The 20841-nt window shown below is 47.7% G+C and overlaps 1 protein-coding gene across 1 annotated transcript in view; it reads right to left on the bottom strand.

Moving 5' to 3' along the window:
- Positions 1-1747: 1747 nt before the first annotated feature.
- Positions 1748-20841, bottom strand: part of LOC139278065 (desmocollin-3-like) — a 46608-nt gene continuing 27514 nt past the window's right edge. The window contains exons 10-16 of the mRNA XM_070896730.1: positions 18525-18772; positions 17511-17653; positions 15716-15949; positions 14858-15082; positions 11855-11985; positions 9447-9761; positions 1748-4707 (exon numbers count right to left, since the gene is read on the bottom strand). Coding sequence (XP_070752831.1) covers positions 4507-4707; positions 9447-9761; positions 11855-11985; positions 14858-15082; positions 15716-15949; positions 17511-17653; positions 18525-18772 — 1497 coding nt within the window. The 3' untranslated portion in view covers positions 1748-4506. The remainder of the gene's footprint in view (positions 4708-9446; positions 9762-11854; positions 11986-14857; positions 15083-15715; positions 15950-17510; positions 17654-18524; positions 18773-20841) is intronic.

The following is a 20841-nucleotide window of genomic DNA, read 5'->3' as shown; positions in this document are numbered from 1 at the left end:
GAACCGGTTCCAATGTCCCAGGAATTTGAATCCCTCCCTTCTGCACCACTCCTCAAGCCACGTATTCATCCGAGCTGTCCTGCGATTCTTACTCTGTCTAGCACATGGCACTGGTAGCAATCCTGAGATTACTACTTTTGAGGTCCTACTTTTTAAATTTAACTCCTAGCTCCCTAAATTCGTCTCGTAGGACCTTATCCTGTTTTTTACCTATATCCTTGGTACCTATATGCACCACTACAACTGACTGTTCACCCTCCCTTTTCAGAATGTCCTGATCCCGCTGAGACATCATTGACCCTTGCACCAGGGAGGCAACATACCATCCTGGAGTCTCGATTGCGGCTGCAAAAACGCCTATCTATTCCCCTTACAATCGAATCCCCTATCACTATCGCTCTCCCACTCTTTTTCCTGCCCTCCTGTGCAGCAGAGCCACCTACGGTGCCATGAACTTGGCTGCTGCTGTCCTCCCCTGATGAGTCATCCCCCTCAACAGTACCCAAAGCGGTGTATCTGTTTTTCAGGGGGATGACCGCAGGGGATCTCTGCACTACCTTCCTTGCACTGCTCTTCCTGCTGGTCTTCCATTCCCTAGCTGGCTGTCATTCTCAGCATCGTGGATGCTCCAGAGTTCATCCACCTGCAGCTCCAGTGCCGCAACGCGGTCTGTCAGGAGCTGGAGGCGTATGCACTTCCCGCACACGTAGTCGTCAGGGACATCGGAAGCGTCCGAGTTCCCACATAGTACGGGAGGAGCATAACACGTGTCCGAGCTCTCCTGCCATGACTTAACCCTTAGATAAACTTAAATTGGTAACAATGCAAAAGGTTACTTGCTGATATAGAAAAAAGAAAAGCTACTTACCAATCACCAGCCAATCACTAACCCCCTTGGCTGTGACATCACCTTTCGATTTCTTTCTACTTTTTTGCCTTCTCTCCCTGCTACAACTGCACAAGCCACGCCTTTTTAGGCCTCACCACACTCGCCTCTCCGATGCTGCTCGGACTGCCGCCAACATTAGGCCTTTATAGGCCTCCCCATGCTCGCCTCACTGACACTGCTCCATTGGTGGAGGGGTCTATTACGAGTAGACATAGTTTTAAGGTGGTTGGTGGAAGGTTTAGAGTGGATTTGAGGAGGGAAGGGGCTTCTTCACGCAGAGGGTTGTGGGGATCTGGAACTTGCTGCCTGGAAGAGTGGTGGATGCAGAAACCCTCACCACTTTTAAGAGATGGTTGGATGGGCACTTAACGTGCACTAACCTGCAGGGTTACAGACCTAGAGCTGGTAATTGGGATTAGACTGGATGACCTTTTGTTGGACGGAGCACATATAAATGTTAAGTACTTCAGGGAATCGAATACAGCCAGGGTGATCTCCTGGACGGGTCGGCGAAGAATTTTTCCAGATTTTTTGGCCTGGGTTTTTAAATCTGGTTTTTGCCTCTCCCAGGAGATCACATGGCTCCGGTTGGGGTGGAGTGTAGAATGTTTCAGTGTAAGGGGTGTCGCAGTTGTGTGGGGCGGACTGGTTGGGCCGGGTGCTCTTTACCTTACCGCCATTGTTCATTGTTCATAGGTTTATATGTAACCGTCAGGGCTGCTGACCGAGGGCCGTGCGGCTCTTTGTCTGCCGGTGCGGACACAATGGGCCGAAATGGCCTCTTTTGGTGCTGTAAATTTCTATATTTATGAAAAGAGCCTACTCCTCCTTATGTATAACAATTTTATTTTACAAGTACATTTTGACAGATATAGATATAGTCAGACATCTCCGATTACATCAAGATGAATGCCACTCTGAACCAACATAGCATTGCGATGACTGTTGAAATCCAGAACTGCCGTAGAAGGTTTGAACACGTTTGGAAATACCTAGCAATTTTGTTCAGGATCTGTGCAAGTCCATCATTGTAAGATAGTTAGTGCCACGTTTTGTGCACTGCCTTAAGGGATAGGTTTACTGTACAGTATTTGAAATTACAGGCATTTCTGCATACTTACACAAGTGTAACCACCGAGAGCTCACATTTCCTGTATTTTAAAAACAGCACACAATAGAAGCAGCTTATTTGAAGCATTACAATTGAAACACATTTCTAGAAACACAAATTGGGTAAATTCACTGATTCTACACTCCCGGTAGGCATTATTTGCAGCCAAACTACAAATCCACAATCCATTTACAAGCTGGTTGGCATGCTGTAAGGGTGCACTGCGGCAGAAACCAAGGCCCAATCTCTGCCTGTTTGGAGTGCGGAGTTCACTAAATTTACCAAAAACTTATTGGAACATGAACTAAACCCCAGAAGCGTTTCTTTTTTAAAAGAAAATTTTCTCAAAGAGACAACATTCTGCACTTTTACCTAGAAAATGAAATCAAGTCTCTCTCCACCACCTCTCCCCCAAGAAAACAGCACTGATCATCTACGACAAGGAGGGAATGGGGGGGGAGGGGTGAGTGTGTCCGTGCGAGGCGTTGTGTGTGGTGGAGTCGATTTACAAAAACTTGCATTTATGAAGCAACTTCAATGTAAAAACGTCTCACGGCACTTCAACAGGAATAGTTATCAGGCAAAATGTGACACCGAGCCACAGGGAGATACTAGGATAGGTGACCATAGGCGCGAGATCGTGGCGGAGGAGCGGCTAATGAGGGTACAGGGCCCAGCCCACACTGTGCGCGCACTGGGTCCGTGCAGCAGAGCCGGTCTCCAGTCGTCCTGGTTAACCCTTGCCACTGGACCAAGACCTAGCTCTGTCAAGCCCGTGTGGTGGCTGGTGTGCAACGGTCACCCCACGTTAAAAAAATCCACGCACAGGGCATCTTCCACCCCTGGAGTTCAGGACTGGGACATCAGGTCCTTCATTGAAACATCTTTGAACTTATCCCTTTTGGTGTGGAAGCAAGTAATCCTCGTTCGAGGGACCGCCTACGATGAGGTTTTAAAGGGAGGCTTAAGGGAGGAGGGGTTTCGGAAAACAACCACTTTCCTTCCAGTGGTTTGGTTACCACTCCTGAGGAACTAAAATTTCAACCAACCTCCAAAAAAAAAAGACAACATATAAAAAGTGAGCTTGACAAGCAGTACAATCCCACCCAACACGAGTAAGCTGCACTTCCATTTTACAAACCACTTGAACAAGGATCAATCTGGATCTTGCTAGCACAGCTTGGAGCAGTGGATCAAGGCGGCGGCTCACCACCTTCTCAAAAGGCAACTCGAGCTAGGTAGTAAATGCTGACAACACACGCCCCCAGAGAATGAACACAGGCAGGCCAGCTATACATTAATATGGACCCTGCAGCAAGTACTAAACTCTGCGAATCTCTACCTTCCCAAACCGAGACGGTGCCAACTCACGCTGGGGTGTGTCCGTTCCCACAGGCACAGGCGCCTGAAGATTAGGCTACGTGACTCGAGCGCCTAATCTTCAGGTGAGTCTAGGCAGGGAGCATCAGCAGCTCATTCCAACACTGCCAAACAGGACGATGTCCTCACTCAACATTCTCATCATAGGTAGTGGAAGAGGCCTGTGCGCGAGTTCTTTTAACGTGGGGTGGTCGTTGCACACAGGCTACGCTGAGCAAGGTCTTGGTCCAGTGGCAAGGGGGTCCAAGACGACTGAAGACCAGACACTGCTGTATGGGCCTAGTTGCCTACGGCGTGATGTAGGCCGCAGGCTCGGCGCCGAGTAGAGTCCTCGATGGTAGGTATCTACGCGCGCGCAAGAAATCCCTTGCTGATACCAAAGGGTAAGGGGAACCTGTATTTCAGGTTATATACTGGCTTCGCACTCAAGTGTAGCCAACTCAAGCCCAGCTTTAATTGTCCAATTGGCAGAGAGAGTAAGACAGTACTAATTGTGCGGTATCTTCTATTTACACCCTCACCCCTAAAAACTCTGCAGGGATATTTTACATCGACAGTTTAATACTTAACACGTTTTTTTAAAAAATTGACATTATGTACAAATTGTGTCTAGCTTCCAAATGTTAATAAAGTAATTGGTTGAAGGTTTAGAGGAGAGTCGAGAACTTTTCACCCAGAAGGTGGTTCGAGTCTCGAACTCACTGCCTGAAAGGGTGGTAGAGGCAGAAACTCTGCATTAAAAAAGTACTTGGATGTGCACTTGAAGTGCCGTAACCTACAGGGCTACAGACCGAGAGCTGGAAAGTGGGATTAGGCCGGGTAGCTCGGTCAGCTGGTGCAGACACGATGGGCCGAAATGGCCTCCTTCCGTGCTGTAAATTTCTATCCTTCTAATGCATTCGCCAGTAATAAAATGAAGGGGGTGCATCTTTGTCGTAAGAATTTTATACTGCCCAGCTAGTCTGGTAATTTGTTGAATTCCATTCAGTATGATAAACGCAGAGAAAGAATACAAGTCAACGATTGGCTCAGAAGTGCTCCAATCCAAAACATCCATTTGTAAAATACCTTTCACAAGATATAAAAAGAGAGTTGGTTCAAACGGTTTGAAACTCCGACATGGTTGTTATCTTTTTATTGAAACATTGACAAAGGGGTCGAACTGAGGTCCCAGATTGTTCAAATAGTCCGCTCCTGCATTCTCTCGCATATTGCTGCAGCGGCCAACAGACCCATTAACTGACTCAGCTCCCTTGAGTGGATATTCCTGTAGATAATCAGTGACGATAGCCCGTTCTCCCAGTTCCTCCTCCTCTTCTTCGTAGACCTTAAGCAAATCAAACAGCAAGTTAGACTTGCAGTGGCTTTTCAGTATGAACTGTGAAACAAAACTTATAACTAAAAGCTAAGTACATGAGAAATAGGAGCAGGAGTAGGCCATTCGGCCCCTCAAGTCTGCTCCGCCATTCAGTAAGATCACATTAATCTTCTACCTCAACCCCCCTATCCCGAGATTCCCCCGATCAGCTCCGCTGGGCGGGCCACATTGTCCGCATGCCCGACACGAGACTCCCAAAGCAAGCGCTCTACTCGGAACTCCTACATGGCAAGCGAGCCCCAGGTAGGCAGAGGAAACGTTACAAGGACACCCTCAAAGCCTCCCTGATAAAATGAAACATCCCCACTGACACCTGGGAGTCCCTGGCCAAAGACCGCCCTAAGTGGAGGAAGTGCATCCGGGAGGGCGCTGAGCACCTCGAGTCTCGTCGCCGAGAGCATGCAGAAAGCAAGCGCAGGCAGCGGAAGGAGCGTGCGGCAAACCAGTCCCACCCACCCTTTCCCTCAACCACTGTCTGTCCCACCTGTGACAGGGATGGAGGCTCTCATATTGGACTGTTCAGCCACCCAAGGACTCATTTTACAAGTGGAAGCAAGTCTTCCTCGATTGAGGGACTGCCTATGATGAGATTCCCTTAACAACCAAAAATCTATCAACGTAATTTTCTTTTTCGGACTGCCAGATGTGTGTTTAATGTTTACTGCAGATTAAAAAGGGGCAAAGGATTACTTTTTGCTAAACCTCATTCTCATAATAGGAGGAGTCGGCCATTTGGCCCCTCGAGCCTGCTCCGCCATTCAATAAGATCATGTCTGATCTGATCATGGACTCAGCTCCACTTCCCTGCCCGCTCCACATAACCCTTTACTCCCTTATCGCTCAAAAATCTGTCTATCTCTGCCTTAAATATATTCAATGACTCAGCCTTCACAGCTCTCTGGGGCAGAGAATTCCACAGATTTTTCAAAAGGTGATTGGTGAAAGAACCAGAGACGAGCTGAGGAGAATTTTATTTTATGTAGGGAGATATGATCAAGGTGGTGTAAACAGATTCAATAATAACTTAAAAAAGAGAATTGAAGGGTGGAAATGTGCAGGGCTATGGGGAAAGAGCAGGGGGGTGTGGGACTAATGGGATCACTCTTCCAAAGAGCAGGCACAGGCACGATGGGCCGAATGGTCATCTTCTGTGCCGTATCATTCGAGAATATACGGCACAGAAACAGGCCATTCGGCCCAACCAGTCCATGCCGGCGTTTATGCCCCACTTGAGCCTCCTCCAGTCTTTCCTCATCTAAATCCATCAGCATAACCCTCTATTCCCTTCTCCCCCATGTGCTTGTCCAGCCTCCCCTTAAATGCATCGATACTATTCGCCTCAACCACTCCCTGTGGCAACGAGTTCCACATTCTCACCACTCTCTGGGTAAAGAATTCCCCATTGGATTTCTGGGTGACGATCTTATATTGATGGCCTCTAATTATGCTCTTCCCCACTATCAAAACCTTTCATAATGTTAAAGAGCTCTATTAGGTCACCTCCTCAGCCGCCTTTGTTCAAGGAAAAAAAGACCCAGCTTGTTCATCCTTTCCTGAAATGTACACACGTGCATTTCTGGTATCATCCTTGTAAATCTTCTCTGCAACATCTCCAGTGCCTCTATACCCTTTTTATAATATGGTGACCAGAACTGTACGCAGTGCTCCAAGTGTGGTCTAACCAAGGTTCAATACAGGTTTAGCATAACTTCCCCACTTTTCAACTCTATACCTCTAGAAATAAACCTGAGTGCTTGATTTGCTTTTTTAAAAAAAATAAATGCCCTTGTTAACCTGTGTCACAACTTTCAGTGCTTTGTGTATGTGTACTCCGATACCTTTGTTCCTCTACCCCAGCTATTTCACACAACCCTCCGAGTAAGTGACCTCCCTATCCTTCCTACCAAAATGTAATTTGTGTTGAACTTAATTTGCCAATAATATGCCCAATCTGCAAGGTTATTAATGTCCTCCTGTAATTTGTTGCAGCCCTCCTTAGTATTGATTATTGCCTTCAATTTGGTGTCATCCGCAAATTTAGAAATTGTGTTAGATTCCAAAGTCTAAATCGTTAATATAAATTGTGAATAGTGGTCCCAGCACTGATCCTTGTGGAACACCACTACCCACCTTCTGTCACTGTGAATAGCTACCCTTTACCCCCACTCTGTTTTCATTCTGTTGGGGGGGTAATGTATTGACATGGATAGAGAACTGGTTGGTAGACAGGAAGCAGAGAATCGGGATAAACGGGTCCTTTTCAGAATGGCAGGCAGTGACTAGCGGAGTGCCGCAGGGCTCAGTGCTGAGACCCCAGCTCTTTAATGCATATTGTAATGATTTGGATGAGGGAATTGAGTGTAATATCTCCAAGTTTGCAGATGACACTAAACTGGGTGGTGGTGTGAGCTGTGAGGAGGACGCTAAAAGGCTGCAGGGTGATTTGGACAGGTTGGGTGAGTGGGCAAATGCATGGCAGATGCAGTATAATGTGGATAAAAGTGAGGTTATCCACTTTGGTGGAAAAACACAAAGGCAGAATGTTATCTGAATGGTGGCAGATTAGGAAAAGGGGAGGTGCAACGAGACCTGGGTGTCATGGTACATCAGTCATTGAAAGTTGGCATGCAGGTACAGCAGGTGGTGAAGGTGGCAAATGGTATGTTGGCCTTCATAGCTAGGGGATTTGAGTATAGGAGCAGGGAGGTCTTACTGCAGTTGTACAGGGCCTTGGTAAGGCCTCACCTGGAATATTGGTCTCCTAATCGGAGGAAGGACATTATTGCTATTGAGGGAGTGCAGCGAAGGTTCACCAGACTGATTCCTGGGATGGCAGGACTGACAGGAGGAGAGACTGGATCTACTGGGCCTGTATTCACTGGAGTTTAGAAGGATGAGAGGGGATCTCATAGAAACATAAAATTCTGATGGGATTGGACAGGTTAGATGCAGGAAGAATGTTCCCAATGTTGGGGAAGTCCAGAACCAGGGAACACAGTCTAAGGATAAGGGGTAAGCCATTTAGGACCGAGAGGATGAGAAACTTCTTCACTCAGAGAGTTGTTAACCTGTGGAATTCCCTGCCGCAGAGAGTTGTTGATGCCAGTTCATTGGATATATTCAAGAGGGAGTTAGATATGGCCCTTACGGCTAAAGGGATCAAGGAGTATGGAGAGAAAGCAGGAAAGGGGTACTGAGGGATTGATCAGCCATGATCTTATTGAATGGTGATGCAGGCTCGAAGGGCTGAATGGCCTCCTCCTGCACCTATTTTCTAGGTTTCTATGTTTCTAAGCCAGCTAGCGATCCATTCTGCTACTTGTCCCCCGACTCTGCATTCTCTGAATTTGTTCATCAGTCTATTATGTTGGCCTTATCGAAGGGCTACATCGTCTGTATGCCTGACACGAGACTCCCAAAGCAAGCGCTCTACTTGGAACCCCTACATGGTAAGCAAGCCCCAGGTGAGCAGAGGAAACATTTCAAGGACACCCTCAAAGCCTCCCTGATAAAGTGCAACATCCCCACCGACACCTGGGGGTCCCACAGACCGTCTTAAATGGAGGAAGAGCATCCAGGAGGGCGCTGAGCACCGAGTCTCGTCGCCCAGAGCATGCAGCAAGCAAGCGCAGGCAGCGGAAGGAGCGTGCGGCAAACCAGACTCCCCACCCACCCTTTCCTCCAACCACTGTCTGTCCCACCTGTGAGAGACTGTAATTCCTGTACTGGACTGTTCAGCCACCTGAGAACTTACTTTTAGAGTGGAAGAGAGTCTTCCTCGATTCCGAGGGATTACCCATGATGACCTTATCGAAGGCCTTTTCAAAATCTATATAAATTACATCTACTGCCTGATTTATTTCAGCCTCCACCCCATCAAAACGAAAACATGCATACATGGCCTTAAATTATTTGGGAGTTCATCCTATAGAGAGAGATACAGGTGCAATGTTTTACAGCTACAAACTGAAGTCCTTCCTCGCTGCCTACTCCGACAATCGCTGGCCTGACCCAGCGATTCACCCCCCCACCCCACAGGTTCTCTCTGCCACACACCCAGCCCCAAGCCAGTCAGCCCTGCTATCCCCATGCTCAGTACCCGACCTGCGGGAGAACACCAGCGGCAAGTCAGCACCATAATAGGAGCGGCGAGCAGCGGCCCGTGAGCAGCGTGGAGGCACGCCACTTCAGGAAGCAGCGCGAGCTGCGACGGGAGCGAAGAGTGACATCACCAAGGTCCAGGTCGGTGATTGGAGTGTGGGCAGATACAGCAGGAGCGGCGAGGTCGGGGCAAAGGACTGGCGAGAGACTGTGGAACGATGTGGTTGGGGCCCAGGAGAGGTATGGGCCAGGGGCCCGGGACAGCCCACACTGCGATATGTGTGTGCGCACACTAGGTCCGTGCAGCAGAGCTGGTCTCCAGTCGTCCTGGTTAACCCTTGCCACTGGACCAAGACCTAGCTCTGTCAAGCCCGTGTGGTGGCTGGTGTGCAACGGCCACCACACGTTAAAAAAATCCACCCACAGGCATCTTTCACCCTTCAAGATTTGGTTCAGGACCTGGGGTATTAGGTCCTTCATTGAAACACCTGTGAACTCATCCCTTTTCGGCTTGGAAGCAAGTCATCCTCGCTTCGAGGGACTGCCTATGTTTTACAGCTTGATTATATAGCCAAATTATCATTCACCTGGTCAACTTGCGAACGCAGGAGATCCATCAGGCCATGACTGTTTCTGCGACTGAGTGAACTGCCGTCTACGATCACCATATTTCCCTTGGTCATGCTGTTGTGGGAATACAGCGTATTCCGATCGTAAATCGCTCCACTGTCTATCACTTCGCTCGTGGCCATCCCGTTCACTCCATCTAAACGGTTGGAGAGAGCATACTGCCCTTGTTCGAAATTCGTCTCTTGATTGATGCCATACTGGCCGGCATACTGGCCATCTACAGTTGCATAGTTGGGTTTCGTAGACAGAGGGATATCCAGTGCTGCAAGATCCTGAAGAAAAAAAAAAATGGGAGCACGGCAATAAGCAATTGTGGCAGCGAATCAGTGAATCTCTATATGTTAAGAAATGGGGTTGAAAACTATTCTAGAACAATCTATTTTACACAGGCAGATATTTCTTATTAACCAAGACTTTGTGCAAAATGTTTACAAAGTGGCATGAAAAACAGGTGATGTAGTGAAGGGGAAAGTTACAAAAAGTGGGTAACATTACAAATTAACATATTCACTCAACATGCTGCACTAGACAATTGTGTCAGTCAACTGAAATATTAATAATTGAATATATCAGTATTTAATTATATATACACACACACACAATATACAAATATAAATAAATGCACATTAATGATCAATGGGTCACTGAAGGAAACACTTGGTAGTTCAACATGACATTTTAAGTCATTTTCATTTACAAAACTCAAGTTAAATCATGGCTGTACTTTCCGCACAATATTTAGCAGATCTTGGCAGCTTCACATTCATTTAAAAAAAATGTATTCATGGGATGTGGGCGTCGGTAGCCACACCAGCATTTATTGCCCATCCCTAATTGCCCCTTGGGAAGGTGGTGGTGAACCGTCTTCTTGAACCGCTGCAGTCCGTGTGGTGAAGGTGCTCCCACAGTGCTGTTAGGGAGGGAGTTCCAGGATTTTGACCCAGCGACGATGAAGGAATGGCCGATATATTTCCAAGTCAGGATGCTGTGTGACTTGGAGGGGAACTTGCAGGTGGTGGTGTTCCCATGCGCCTGCTGCCCTTGTCCTTCTGGGTGACCACACTTGATCAGCTCTGCTGGGTGGGCCACATTGTTCGCATGCCAGACACGAGACTCCCAAAGCAAGCGCTCTACTCGGAACTCCTTCATGGCAAGCGAGCCCCAGGTGGGCAGAGGAAACGTTACAAGGACACCCTCAAAGCCTCCCTGATAAAGTCCAACATCCCCACCGACACCTGGGAGTCCCTGGCCAAAGACCGCCTTAAGTGGAGGAAGAGCACCCGGGAGGGCGCTGAGCACCTCGAATCTCATCGCCGAGAGCATGCAGAAAACAAGCGTAGGCAGCGGAAGGAGCGTGCGGCAAACCAGACTCCCCACCCACCCTTTCCCTCAACCACTGTCTGTCCCACCTGTGCCAGAGACTGTAATTCCCGTATTGGACTGTTCAGGAACCTATGGACTCATTTTAAGAGTGGAAGCAAATCTTCCTCGATTCCGAGGGACTGCCTCTGATGATGTAAAGTGGTCGAGGCCGCGGGTTTGGGAGGTGCTGTCGAGGAATGTAGAAAACTCGCCAGTCAATTTGCACACAGCAATGTGATAAATGACCTGATAACTTTAAAAAAAAAATAAAGTTATGTTGGTTGAGGGATAAGTATTGGCCAGGACACTGGGGATAACTCCCCCTGCTCTTCTTCAGGAGTAGTGTCACAGGATCTTTTAAGTCCACCTGAGAGACAAGACAGAGCCTTGGTTTAACATCTCATTCGAAAGACACTCAGTACTGCACTGGGAGTGTCAGCGTAGATTATAACGAATGGTTGAGTAGGTTGGGCCTCTACTCATTGGAATTCAGAAGAATGAGAGGTGATCTTAGGTGAAACGGAAAAGATTATGAGGGGGCTTGACAAGGTGGATGCAGAGAGGATGTTTCCACTGATGGGGGAGACTAGAACTAGAGGGCATGATCTTAGAATAAGGGGCCACCCATTTAAAATGGAGGAATTTCCTCAGGGTTGTAAATCTGTGGAATTCGCTGCCTCAGAGAGCTGTGGAAGCTGGGACATTGAATAAATTTAAGACAGAGATAGACAGTTTCTTAACCGATAAGGGAATTAGGGGTTATGGGGAGCGGGCGGGGAAGTGGACCAGAGTCTATGATCAGATCAGCCATGATCTTATTGAATGGCGGAGCCGGCTCGAGGGGTCGTGTGGCCAACTCCTGCTCCTATTTCTTATGTTCTTATGTAAGTCTCTGGAACCCATGACCCTCTGAACCAGAGGCGAGGGTGCTACCCACTGAGCCACGGCTATAATTCACAGTGTGAGACGCGAGACGCAGTCACACGGGCTTGAGAAAACCCACCTTATCTTGTTGGCCACCACCCTCTTCGTTAGAGACAATGATGCTTTGATGATACTGAGTATCGGGATATGACGGACGCAACGGCTTTTGGCCACCTCCACAATACAATGCCATTGCTGCAAGGAGCAAACCTGTTAAGGATACAAGAAAATGATTGTTATGCACTTTAATGTTTCGGAAAAACACATCCAAATAATTTAGTAGAGGATTATAAAGCTGGACATTTCGCTGTGCGCATTAAAAAAAAAATTAATTTACGGGATGTTGGCATCGCTGGCAAAGCCGACATTTATTGCCCATCTCGAACTGCCCTTGCGAAGGTGGTGTGAGCCACCTTCTTAAATCGCTGCAGTCCGTGTGGCGAAGGGCATTTTTTTGTAGCGGATTGGTGCAGCCGAGTGGCTTGCGAGGCCATTTCAGAGGGGCAGTTAAGAGTCAACCACATAGCTGTGGGTCTGGAGTCACATACAGGCCAGACCGGGTAAGGACGGCAGATTTCCTTCCCTAAAAAGGACATTAGTGAACCAGAAGGCAATCAGATAGTTTCCTGGTCACCATAGAAACATAGAAAATAGGCGCAGGACCATGCCATATGGCCCTTCGAGCCTGCACCGCCATTCAATAAGATCATGGCTGATCATTCCCTCAGTACCCCTTTCCTGATTTCTCTCCATACGCCTTGATCCCTTTAGCCGTAAGAGCCATATCTTACTCCCTCTTGAATATATCCAATGAACTGGCATCAACAACTCTCTGCAGCAGGGAATTCCACAGGTTAACAACTCTGAGTGAAGAAGTTTCTCCTCATCTCAGTCCTAAATGGCCTACCCCTTATCCTAAGACTATGTCCCTGGTTCTGGACTTCCCCAACATCGGGAACATTTTTCCCACATCTAACCTGTCCAGTCCCGCCAGAATCTTATACGTTTCTATGAGATCTCCTCTCATCCTTCTAAACTCCAGTGAATAAAGGTCCAGTTGATCCAGTCTCTCCTCATATGTCAGTCCAGCCATCCCAGGAATCAGTCTGGTGAACCTTCACTGTACTCCTTCAATAGCAAGAATGTCCTTCCTCAGATTAGGAGACCAAAACTGAACACAACATTCCAGGTGAGGCCTCACTAAGGCCCTGTACAACTGCAGTAAGACCTTGCTCCTATACTCAAATCCCCTAGCTATGAAGGCCAACATGCCATTTGACTTCTTCACCACCTGCTGTACCTGCATGCCAACTTTCAGTGACTGATGTACCATGACACCCAGGTCTCGTTGCACCTGCCGCCACTCAGATAATAGTCTGCCTTCGTGTTTTTGCCTCACATTTATCCACATTATACTGCATCTGCCATGCATTTTGCCCACTCACCTAACCTGTCCAAGTCACCCTGCCGCCTCAGTGTCCTCCTCACAGCTCACACCGACACCCAGTTTAGTGTCGTCTGCAAACTTGGAGATATTACACTCAATTCCTTCATCTAAATCGTTAATGTATATTGTAAATATCTGGGATCCCTGCACTGAGCGCTGCAGCACTCCACTAGTCACTACCTGTCATTCTGAAAAGGACCCGTTTATCCTGACTCTCTGCTTCCTGTCTGCCAACCAGTTCTCTATACACGTCAGTACATTACCCCCAATATCATGCGCCTTGATTTTGCACACTAATCTCTTGTGTGGGACCTTGTCAAAAGCCTTTTGAAAGTCCAAATACACCACATCCACTGGTTTTCCCTTGTCCACTCTGCTAGTTATATCATCAAAAAATTACAGAAGATTCGTCAAGCATGATTTCCCTTTCATAAATCCATGCTGACTTGGACTGATCCTGTCACTGCTTTCCAAATGCGCTATTTCATCCTTAATAATTGATTCCAACATTTTCCCCACTACTGATGTCAGGCTAACCGGTTTATAATTACCTGTTTTCTCTCTCCCTCCTTTTTTAAAAAGTGGTGTTACATTAGCTACCCTTCAGTCCATAGGAACTGATGCACGAGTTCAGGCCTCTGGATTACAAGTGCAGTGTATATATCACCACATAAGAAATAGGAGCAGGAGTCGGCCATACGGCCCCTCGAGCCTGCTCCACCATTCAATAAGATCATGGCTGATCTGATCATGGACTCAGCTCCACTTCCCTGCCCACACCCCATAACCCCTTATTCCCTTATCAGTTAAGAAACTGTCTATTTCTGTCTTAAATTTATTCAACGTCCCAGCTTCCACAGCTCTCCACAGATTTACAACCCTCAGAAGAAATTTCTCCTCATCTCAGTTCTAAATGGGCAGCCCCTTATTCTAAGATCATGTCCCCTAGTTCTAGTTTCCCCCATCAGTGGAAACATCCTCTCTGCATCCACCTTGTCAAGCCCCCTCATAATCTTATACTTTGATAAGATCACCTCTCATTCTTCTGAACTCCAATGAGTAGAGGCCCAACCTACTCAACCTTTCCTCATAAGTCAACCCCCTCAACTCCAGAAACAACCTAGTGCACCTTCTCTGAACCAAAGTAAGTATAACCTTTCGTAAATATGGAAACCAAAATAACCCCTCAGGAAACTTGTATTTTTTTTTCCCCTCAGCTCAGTGAGGTTTCAGTTTTGTTTATATTATATATTAAAGTGACCGGGGCCTAGAAGAGGCGAGGGCCCAGGGGCAGCACGGGCCCAGCCCACACTGTGCGATATGTGTGCGCGCACTAGGACCGTGCAGCAGAGCTGGTCTCCAGTCGTCCTGGTTAACCCTTGCCACTGGACCAAGACCTAGCTCTGTCAAGCCCGTGTGGTGGCTGGTGTGCAACGGTCACCCCACATTAAAAAAATCCACGCACAGGCATCTTCCACCCTTCAACATGTAGTTCGGGATCTGGAATATTAGGTCCTTCATTGAAACACCGGTGAACTCATCCCTTTTTGGCGTGGAAGCAAGTCATCCTCGTCTCGAGGGACTGCCTACGATAGAAAAATAAAGAAAGATCGCAATTTCTAAAACAAAACTTACAGAGCAGCAACAGTGCCGACAACAACATTACGAGGATGCCCATGCCACCAAGGACCGCACTTCCAGAGGCAAGTCTGCCGGCACAATTTAAGTTGTTGGGACATTCGCAAATCGTTATCTTCAGTGTTTGCTCACTTCCATGGCCCTGCTGGTCCAGCACGATGATAGGAACTTCATAATAACCGGGTGCAAGTTTCACGACTGGTTTTACATGGGCAAAGGATCCTAGGAGAGAGGAAATTATGGTAAGCCGTCGGCAGCAAATCAAACTAAAACGTTTCATGCAACAGGCAACGAAACAATTCCTTTCCCCCCCCAACTTGGTTGGAAAATCATACACCGGGGTTTGCATTTCTCTCGAAGAGCAGTTGAACCCTTTATGCAAAACGTCTGATGCATTCTAGTGTACCATTAACTAAAATAAGATACAGTATGCGGACAACACCCAGCCTCTGTCCACATACAGAGGCTGAACTCCAGGATATAGTCGACGTATTTACTGGGGCGTACGAATGCATGGGCCTTATGCTTACCATCCGCAAGAATAAGGTCCTCCGCCAGCCTGTCCTATCCGCACATCCCCACCGACACCTGGGAATCCCTGGCCAAAGACCGCCCTCAGTGGAGGAAGAGCATCCGGGAGGGTGCTGAGCACCTCGAGTCTCGTCGCCGAGAGCATGCAGAAAACAAGCGCAGGCAGCGGAAGGAGCGTGCGGCAAACCAGACTCCCCACCCACCCTTTCCTCCAATGACTGTCTGCCCCACCAGAGACTGTAATCCCCATATTGGACTGTACAGCCAATGCAATAAAGTCTTAAACATCAGAATGCAGATTTAAAAAATATATATAAACAGTACCCATGTGTTTGGAGATCAGCCATTTTGTTTTAATGTCTGGCGGGGTATCGGACAGCGAAAATGTAAACGGAGCGGAATTGGGCGACACGTCCAGGTCTTCAGCCGAGACATTCACAAACTGTTGATGCCCATTCTCGCAGATGTGTAAGTGGTTGTTGTGAATAATGGGAGTGTGGTCATTGGCATCTTCAAGGTTTACGATCACAGTCCCAGTTCCAGTTCTTGCAGGAGTTCCTTGCGTAACGCACAAAATAAATAAATATAGTGAGATGCAGAACCATTTCATACAACGTTTTTTTTATTTTAAAGAAAAAAAAAATTCAGACAGATTATTTGCAGACAAGTTCATAGAAACACAGAAAATAGGTGCAGGAGCAGGCCATTCAGCCCTTCGAGCCTGCACCGCCATTCAATATCATGGCTGATCATTCACCTCAGTACCCCATCCCAGCCTTCTCTCTATACCCGCTGATCCCTTTAGCCCAAGGGCCACATTTGGGCAGTCAGTGCTAAACAAAGAGCCGGAACACAGAGATCAAAGCATTGATTTTCCAATGCTACTTCCAGGATTCTATACCTGAAGTAATGGATCCAAGGAAGGTAGATGGAATAATGGATCCAAGGCAGGGAAGTCTTGCTACAGTTACACAGGGTATTGGTGAGGCCACACCTGGAGTACTGCGTGCAGTTTTGGTTTCCATATTTCCGAAAGGATATACTTGCTTTGGAGGCAGTCCAGAGAAGGTTCACTCGGTTGATTCTGGAGATGAGGGGGTTGACATATGAGGAAAGGTTGAGTAGGTTGGGCCTCTACGCATCGGAATTCAGAAGAATGAGAGATGATCTTATCGAAACGTATAAGATTATGAGGGGGCTTGACAGGGTGGATGCAGAGAGGATGTTTCCACTTATGGGGGAGACTAGAACTAGAGGGCATGATCTTAGAATAAGGGGCCGCCCATTTAAAACAGAGATCAGGAGAAATTTCTTCTGAGGGTTGCAAATCTGTGGAATTCACTGCCTCAGAGAGCTGTGGTAGCTGGGACATTGAATAACTTTACGACAGAGATAGACAGTTTCTTAACCAATAAGGGTATAAGGGGTTATGGAGAGCGGGCAGGGAAGTGGAGCCGAGTCCATGATCACATTAAATGGCAGAGCATGCTCGAGGGGCTGCAATGCTTACTCCTGCTCCTATTTCTTATGTTATGTAGATGGAGTAATGAGACCGCCTGGGAAAGCGGGCGGTCTGAGCTATCCTGGCGACGGTGAGAGAGTGAATGTCTACCCAAGGTAAGTGGGATTGTTTTTTTTGTGATTTAGCTTTATGTGGGGTGGGCAAAGGTATTGGGAATGTGTGCATGTTTTTTTTCCTCCCCCAGGGAAGCCTCTCCGAATCCAGCTCTTTATCTCGGGATTTTAAGTTGCTCAGCTGGTCTAGCGCCCCGAGAGAGGTGTACAACGCGTCCCTTAGCGCCCCGCCCCACACTCAGGGCTCCGTTGGTGAATAGCGCGGCTGCAGTCACAAACCATTTCCCTGGCGCAAAATTTACCGCCCCACCGCCATTAACGCCCTAATTAGTCTCAAACCGAATTTCCAGCTGAAGTTTGTGAAACATGGGCAAGAGAAAAGAGCAAACGAGCACTTATCCTTTTGGTCAAGAGTGCAGAGCTTGTAGCTAGCTCACTAGCTGCTGGTTAGTTAAGTTAGTTAGAAAATGCAAGTAATTCTATGTAGTCAGGTTATACTTCTACGCATAACAATACTAAAAATATGCATTGAATTTGTACTTACTCTCCTCAATGGCCAGCACTGTAACATTGAACTTATTGTTTTTTACATATTCAGACTCTCTGTCCATCACACCAACGGTTGTAATCTGGCCAGTCTGTGCATCAATGGAAACCCAGTTTGCAAGATCGGTTAGTTTCTGATATCTGGTGAGTCAAACAAGAAATACATTTCTAAAGTTAGCTTTGTTCATTCATGAACCGGATCGTTGAAGTGTTCAATTAATTGTGGAAGTATACGAACAATGACGGACAGGTAAAGACCAACTGGCCCATCAAGCTTGTCCCACACAATCGCAATACCTTGTGTATCACAACATATACACTCTCTCCTCCCCTCCCCTCCCCTAACCACGTGATCCCCTGGGAGAGGCAAAAACACATTTTTAAAAAACCCAGGCTAATTTGGGGAAAAAAATCCTCTCCAACCCATCTACGCAATCGAAACTAGTCCAGCAGATCACTCTGGTGAAATGAATACATCCTGCAGCTAAAATGAGGAGGAATTTCTTCTGAGGGTTGTAAATCTGTGGAATTCACTACCTCAGAGAGCTGTGGAAGCCGGGATATTGAATACATTTAAGACAGAGATAGACAGTTTCTTAAACGATGAGGGGATAAGGGGTTATGGGGAGCGGGCGGGGAAGTGGAGCCGAGTCCATGATCAGATCAGCCATGATCTTATTGGATGGCGGAGCAGGCTCAAGGGGCCGAATGGCCGACTCCTGCTCCTATTTCTTATGTTCTTAATGCCCTGGGGCCAATATTTATCCCTCAACCAACATCACTAAAATTGATTATCTGGTCATCATCAAGTTGCTGGATGTAGGAGCTTGCTGTGCGTAACACATTGACTGCCGCGTTTCCCCACATAACAGTGACTGCAGTTCAAAAAAAAAGATTGCTTCTTTTGGCTGTAAAGCGCCTTGGGATGTCCCACGGTCATGCAAGGTGCTACAGAAATGCAAGTTCTCCCTTCCTTTACTTCCCGGTCACCAACGATAAGCGGCGGTCGTACCTGATGCCGTGGCCAGCGTTGGACTCGGGATCCTTTGCGGTGTAAAATCCCAGAACTGTGCCGATGGGCACATTCTCCATCGTCCAGAATTGTTTGATGCCAGTTTCGAATTGTGGACCTTCGTCCACATCCATCACGTTAACAGTTACCAAAGCAGTGCGCGGGGCGAGCGAGCTCCCGATCAGGGGGTCCACGTTCTTTACCGTGACCTCCAGCAGGATTGAAGACGTTGCCTCGGCATCCAGCGCCTGTGGAAAGAGGCACAAGAGAAAGAAAGAGAGAAAGAGAGAGAGAGAGAGAGAGAGAGAGAGAGAGAGAGAGAGAGAGAGAGAGAGAGAGAGAGAGATTACACCACGCACTCTATTCACCTCGGGAACCATGCAATCCTGCCTTAAGCACTCTTCAGGTCACTGCCACTGTACTGGAGTGTGGCAGCTCCGACCTGTGAGACCGTCAGCGGCAGGTCGGGGCCATAAAAGGAGCGGTGAGCGGCGGCCATGGGCAGCGTGGCGGTGTACCACGACAAGGTACAGCGCGAGCTGGTGCAGGAGGGCGACGGCAGCGAAGAGTGACATCATCAAGGTCCAGGTCGGTGATTGGAGCGTGGGCAGGTACAGCAGGAGCGGCGAGGTCGGGGCGAAGGAGCGGCGAGAGATTCTCGAGGGACGTGATCGGGGCAAAGGAGAGACGTGAGTTCGGGGCCCAGAAGAGGCGAGGGCCCAGGGACAGCACGGGCCCGGCCCACACTGCGATATGTGCGCGCACTGGGTCCGTGCAGCAGGGCTGGTCTCCAGTCATCTTGGTTAATCCTTGCCACTGGACCAAGACTGCGCTCAAGCCCGTGTGGTGGCTGATGTTCAACGGTCACCACACATTAAAAAAAATCCATGCACAGGCATCTTCTACCCTTCAGGATGTAGTTCGGGACCTGGAATATTAGGTCCTTCATTGAAACCCTGTGAACTCATCTCTTTTTGACGTGGAAGCAAGTCATCCTCGTTCTGAGGGACTGCCTATGAGAAAAACTAGAGCACCTTAGGAAGTTGTTAAACTACGCTAAAAGCACTAAAGAAATGCAAGTTATGATTGTTGTGTTTCTTTCTCCAATACTAAATTTTAATCAGATCTAAAAATATTTAAATATTTTATCTACAAGGAAGACTTGCATTTATATAGTGCCTTTCACAACCTCAGGACTTTACAAATCAAAGTAAAGTACTTTCTGAAATGTAGTCACTGTTGTAATGTGGGAAACGTGGCAGCCAATTTGCGCACAGCAAGCTCCCATAAACAGCAATGTGACAACAACCAAGATCCTCTGTTTTTTTGTGATGTTGTTTGTGGGATAACTATTGGGCAGGGCATTGGGGATAACTCCCCTCTGCTCTGCATCAAAATAGTGCCGTGGGACCTTTTATGTCCAAGAGAGCGAACGAGCAGACGGGGACCTCGGTTTAATGACTCATCCGAAAGACGGCACCTCCGACAGTGCAGTGCTCCCTCAGCACCGCACTGGGAGTGTCCGGAAAGTTCGAGAGATGTCGAGGATCAGTTTCAGGACAAAACAAAATCGCGCGCGCATACGCTCTTGTACATACGAGCCGAAGAAAACCAAGCTAGTCGTAGAATTAAAGCATTGGATGGTACGATCAACTGCGCCATCGGCTGCCAACAGATCAAGGAGGAAAGACAGCAAGATGGCCAGTCCCAGCTGTTTGGTGACTTTGGTTAGGGCTGGTTTGGTACAGCTGGAGTACTGCGTGCAGTCCTGGTCACTACATGACAGGAAAGATGTGATTGCACTGCAATGGGATGCACAGGAGATTTACAAGAATGTTGCATGGACTGGAGGATTTTGGCAATGAGGACAGATTGGATAGGCTGGGGTTGTTTTCTTTGGAAAAGGAGACTGAGGGGAGACCTGATTGAGGTGTATAAAATTATGAGGGGCCTGGATAGAGTGGATAGAAAGGACCTATTTCCCTTGGCAGAGGGGTCAACAACCAGGGGGCATAGATTGAAAGTAATTGGGGGGAGGCTTAGAGGAGATATGAGGGGAAATTTCTTCACCCAGAGGGTGGTGGGGGTCTGGAACTCACTGCCTGAAAGGGTGGTAGAGGCAGAAACCCTCACCACATTTTTTTTTAAAAAAAGTACTTGGATGCGCACCTGAAGTGCCGTAACCTACAGGGCTATGGACCTAGAGCTGGAAAGTAGGATTAGGCTGGTTAGCTCTTTTGCCGGTGGGCCGAAATTGCCTCCTTCCATGTTGTAAATTTCTATGATGTTGGGAAAGGGGTATAAGCTGGATTGGAAG

This window comes from Pristiophorus japonicus, chromosome 1, assembly GCF_044704955.1.
Source record: "Pristiophorus japonicus isolate sPriJap1 chromosome 1, sPriJap1.hap1, whole genome shotgun sequence".
NCBI lineage: Eukaryota > Metazoa > Chordata > Chondrichthyes > Pristiophoridae > Pristiophorus > Pristiophorus japonicus.
The sequence above is the reverse complement of the archived record's forward strand: the minus strand, read 5'-3'. Positions and strand labels throughout refer to the sequence as shown.